This window comes from Bison bison, unplaced genomic scaffold, assembly GCF_000754665.1.
Source record: "Bison bison bison isolate TAMUID 2011002044 unplaced genomic scaffold, Bison_UMD1.0 scf7180017864048, whole genome shotgun sequence".
Classification (NCBI taxonomy): Eukaryota; Metazoa; Chordata; class Mammalia; order Artiodactyla; family Bovidae; genus Bison; species Bison bison.
This window is the reverse complement of record NW_011494620.1, coordinates 4,965,999-4,970,274: the sequence shown is the minus strand read 5'-3', so window position 1 is coordinate 4,970,274 and position 4,276 is coordinate 4,965,999. Positions and strand designations below refer to the sequence as shown.

Genomic DNA, 4,276 nt, shown 5'->3' with positions numbered 1-4,276 from the left:
AAAAAAAATGCATGAGGCCTATTTATGGATAAATTTGTGAAGCAATCAATGACTTGTGCTGTGCTAGGTTGCTTCAGTGGTGTCCGACTCTGTGTGACCCCATGGACTGTAGCCCACCAGGCTCCTCTGTCCACGGGATTCTCCAGGCGAAAATACTGGAGTGGATTGCCATGCCCTCCTCCAGGGGATCTTCCCTACCCAGGGATGGAACCCACATCTCTTACATTTCCTGCCTTGGCAGGTGGGCTCTTTACCACTAGCGCCCCCTGGGAAGGGCCAGTGGGTGGGGCAGCTGAATGGCCCCCTCCTCCAGCCTGCCTGTCAAAGCACAGCCCCACCCACACCCAGCACTCTAGCGCCCCCTACTGTCCTTCAGGAAGGGAGAGATGCAGGCTGGTGGAGCCGGTGCTCACGGCCCTTCCAGGCAGATCCACCAAAAAGCCCCTTTCTTGGAGCTCCCTGGCTAAGAGCCCGATCTGAGCACCTCAGACACCTCCGAGGCCCGGCATGGTGGGACTGGCTGAGCTGTGCCCGCCCCTCCCCGGGTCCTCCTCCTCCGTTGATGCCGAGTTATGTTCATTTCCCCTTGAACTTCCAGAGTGTATGTAGAGCTTTCCTCCGGAGAAGTCAATGGCACCCCACTCCAGTACTCTTGCCTGGAAAATCCCATGGATGGAGAAGCCTGGAGGGCTGCAGTCCACGGGGTCGCTGAGGGTCGGACACCACTGAGCGACTTCACTTTTACTTTTCACTTTCATGCATTGGTGAAGGAAATGGCAACCCACTCCAGTGTTCTTGCCTGGAGAATCCCAGGGACGGGGGAGTCTGGTGGGCTGCCGTCTATCCGGTCGCACAGAGTCGGACACGACTGAAGTGACAGCAGTAGCAGAGCTTTCCTAAATCTGTTCACCGATTGTGTTAGAGCTCTCCCTGTTTCACTAAGACATAAAATGCAAATAATTTAAAAGTTTTACCGAACGGCAACACCAGATTGCCAAGTGCATAATTGAAGCCGCTTCTAATCTTAGCACCTGTAAACCAGGCCTCCAGTTACTGCTTGTAAATAAGCACTGACCCTTGGTTCCGCCTTGCCCCTGAAGCCTCAGGGCCAGGCCAGGGCAGTGTAGCATCCCCTCCTTCCCCCTCCTTTCCCCTCCCGGCCCTGCTCCCCTGATACTGACAGTGACACGGAATCTTTAAGAAAATCACACTCACAAATCAAGGAGAGATTTACACAGAAGAAGCTACTGCGGAAAATGAAGGTTCACTTGCTCTCAGCCTCAATCATGTATTTTAAAATAAAAGTTTCCATCCTGGACTCCTCATTGCTACAGGGGGTAATCTTTAGGGGGTTTTTCTCCCCCCATGAATTTTAGCACACTTGTCAATTAAATGCTGATGTTAGTAGCTAACACATATCAAGTCTTTATGACACACCAGGCATTCTGCTAAGAGCATTACAAGTGGTAACTCACTGAATCGTTATAACCACCCCATGAGGTAGGGAGCACTCTAATCTCCGCTGACAGGGAAAATGAGGCCCCCAGAGGGTAAGTTAACCCAGCTGCGGTCCCATGAGGCGGTGGTGAGTCAAGCTTTCAGTACTAGGCTTTATATATAAAGAACAGGACTAAATTCTGTGACTCCTGACGGAGAGGAAACCAGCTCAAAGCACAGCCATGGAAGATGGGCCGGTCTACGGCGGGGCAGGAGCAGTGGGGTCTCCTCGCTGGCCACTGGTCCGCACCTTGCCGTATTTCCTGAGGCAATTCCGGCTCCGTGTTGGGTCTAGCCTGGGCTATTTAAATCTCCGAGCCAGCTCTTCCAAGATCTCAATGAGTTTCTCCTCTTCGGCCGGTGAGGACGATGTCCTCGCAAGAGGCAAGTGTGTGGGCACCGGTTTCCGGTCTGTAAACGTGAGAGAGAAACACAAAGTCACGAGCGGCAGGGCCGGGCCTCGGGTCAGTTGTGAGCGGCCACTGCCAGGGGTGGGGTCCCACACGGGAAGGGGGTCGGCCACCCCTGCGCTCAGGGTCCGAGGGGACAGTGAGGTGCTGCAGAAGGGAGGCTGAGGCTGGGCGGCAGGCTGAGCGCCGACAGCTGGCGACAGGACTCCAGGGGGCTGGCTGGCGGCGGGCAGGGTCCCCAGGCCTGGGTGCTGGCTGGTGGGGGTCGGGGACCCGGGAGTGTGGCATATTTGGTCTGGCAGGTGATAGTGAGAGAGGGTACAGCCACCCTCCTGGCCGCCACAGGGTCCCCAGAACTCCATCACAGCTCACGCAAGCGTGGCCACCTCCGAGGCGGGAGGGGAACCTCCACCTTCTTTCCTCAGCCTGCCTTCTCTTCTCAGATCTGCCTGTTGGGATCCCGCCTGGGTAGGGAGCAAACGCTGAACAGACAGCCACCCCCAGCAACAGAAAAGCAGAGATTCACTCCCAGGCCCTGGGCTCCGGCAAAGGAGCTTCCAGTCTCCGAGGTGCCCCACAGGTCCAGCCGTGCCCAAGACACTGAAGTCAGGGGTTACAACCCCAGGACTTACTTCATCCTCACAGGACCCACTGAGTTCGGGAAGGCGGATGCAAAAAGCCGGGAGTGCAGAGCCAGAGGTGAGGCCCTTCCCAAAATAACAGGCCAAGGAGCCGTCCCCCGAAGGCAGGCCAGCACATCAAGGGGAAGGGCGACAGCCCCTCCCCACATGACCGGGGAGAGAGGAGGGTCCACCTCCAGACACCCTCGGGCTGTGGTTCAGAGAGAAAGTCACCTTGGAAGAAGCAGCCGCTGGGCTGGGCGGTGGCAGCGGGGGCAAGGGCCAGCCACAGCACCGTGTCCGCGCCCTGGGCCTCGGAGCGCAGCCTGGCCCCCAGCCTGGCGTGGAAGCCCGGCATCGACAGCCGCACACCTGCGGGGAGGCACACACAGGGCCGTGAGGACAGCGCCCTCATCCTCAACCGAGTTGGCTGCTTTAATACCAAAATAACCACGCGGAGTTGGAATGAGATCACCAACTGCCCTCTTTCCACTTCAAAACTGTTCATGCAGGCTGTCGGCCCAGACAGGCCTGTCCCCTGGGAGCAAAATCCCCTGGACCTCCGGATTCCCATCCTGAGAAATGAGGGTCACACCTGGGGGCAAAAGGGGATCAGACTCCCCCCGTCCTGGGGGACCCATCTTCTCAAGGCTTCTGATCCTCCCAGGATCCAGGCTGAGTGTCCTCCGGGCTGTGAGAGTGTTCTCTGCTTTTTCAGCGAGGCGTGTTGGAACAAGGGAAGGGACTCTTTCCTCCCTCTCCCTCATCCTCCCCAGCACTGGCTGCAGACTGCACCACCCCACACACACACCCCCATTTGCCCACAGACCTCGGGGAACACAGAGTCTTTACAGTTAGCACTCTGGGAAGCACAACTATTCTCTCATGAAGCCAAAGAAAGAAAAGAAAGCAGAGAAAACAACATTGGAGAGATGTAATGAGATCAGAGGATTTCAGAGAAAGGATCATCTAAAACAAAATTTAAAAATAAACGTTTTTTTCTTTTTCCCTTTACAGAAACAGTACTTGCTTATTGTGGGAAAATTAGGGAATACTTCTGATGAGTAAACAGCAGGCATTTGAGTCCCCCGTTGGGCTTCCCAGGTGGCGCTAGTGGTAAAGAACCCACCTGCCAGTGCAGGAGACGTAAGAGACATGGGTTCAGCCCCTGGGTCGGGAAGATCCCCTGGAGAAGGGAATGGCTACCCACTCCAGCATTCTTGCCTGGAGAATCGCATGGACAGAGGAGCCTGGCGGGCTACAGTCCATGGGGTCAAAAGGAGTTGGACACGACTGAAGCGACTTAGTGCTCACACACACATCATACCACTCCGGGAGGACGAGTGTCTGTGGGCTCAGGCCCTTCCCCAGCCCTCCCTCTGGACACTGAGGCCCAGTCAGCAGCCTCTGAGAAGCCCAGTCTTGGCCCTGTGACCTGTGGACCACAGATGGCTGACCGCACCCTGACCCAGATGCTGGACTCAGGTGGTGACCTTGGAGCGCAGACTTGGCCAGCGCACAGGTTGATGTGAGGACCGTCAGGGTGATGTCCTGCGGGGATGAGAGGCTGGTGGTTCTCCACTGGCTGATAGAGCTACCTGGTCAGGCAAGGCTGGGCACGTCTCCCACCAGGAAGTGACACAAGATAAGAAGCCGCCCTCTCCCAACAGCCCTGGCCTGAGGGCCTCCTGGGGTGCTCGGCGGAGGACACCCCCCCTTTCCATTTACAACAGGAGGCCCTCAGGCCAG

General features: G+C 56.8%; 1 protein-coding gene across 2 annotated transcripts in view; it reads right to left on the bottom strand.

The window, feature by feature from the left end:
- Positions 1-1,257: 1,257 nt before the first annotated feature.
- DHRS12 (dehydrogenase/reductase (SDR family) member 12) overlaps positions 1,258-4,276 on the bottom strand; it is a 40,550-nt gene continuing 37,531 nt past the window's right edge. Inside the window, exons 9-10 of one of the 2 annotated variants that reach the window (XM_010835668.1) lie at positions 2,762-2,899; positions 1,258-1,908 (exon numbers count right to left, since the gene is read on the bottom strand). In XM_010835668.1, coding sequence (XP_010833970.1) covers positions 1,799-1,908; positions 2,762-2,899 — 248 coding nt within the window. In that variant the 3' untranslated portion in view covers positions 1,258-1,798. The remainder of the gene's footprint in view (positions 1,909-2,761; positions 2,900-4,276) is intronic. The other variant, XM_010835669.1, reaches the window with a different exon arrangement.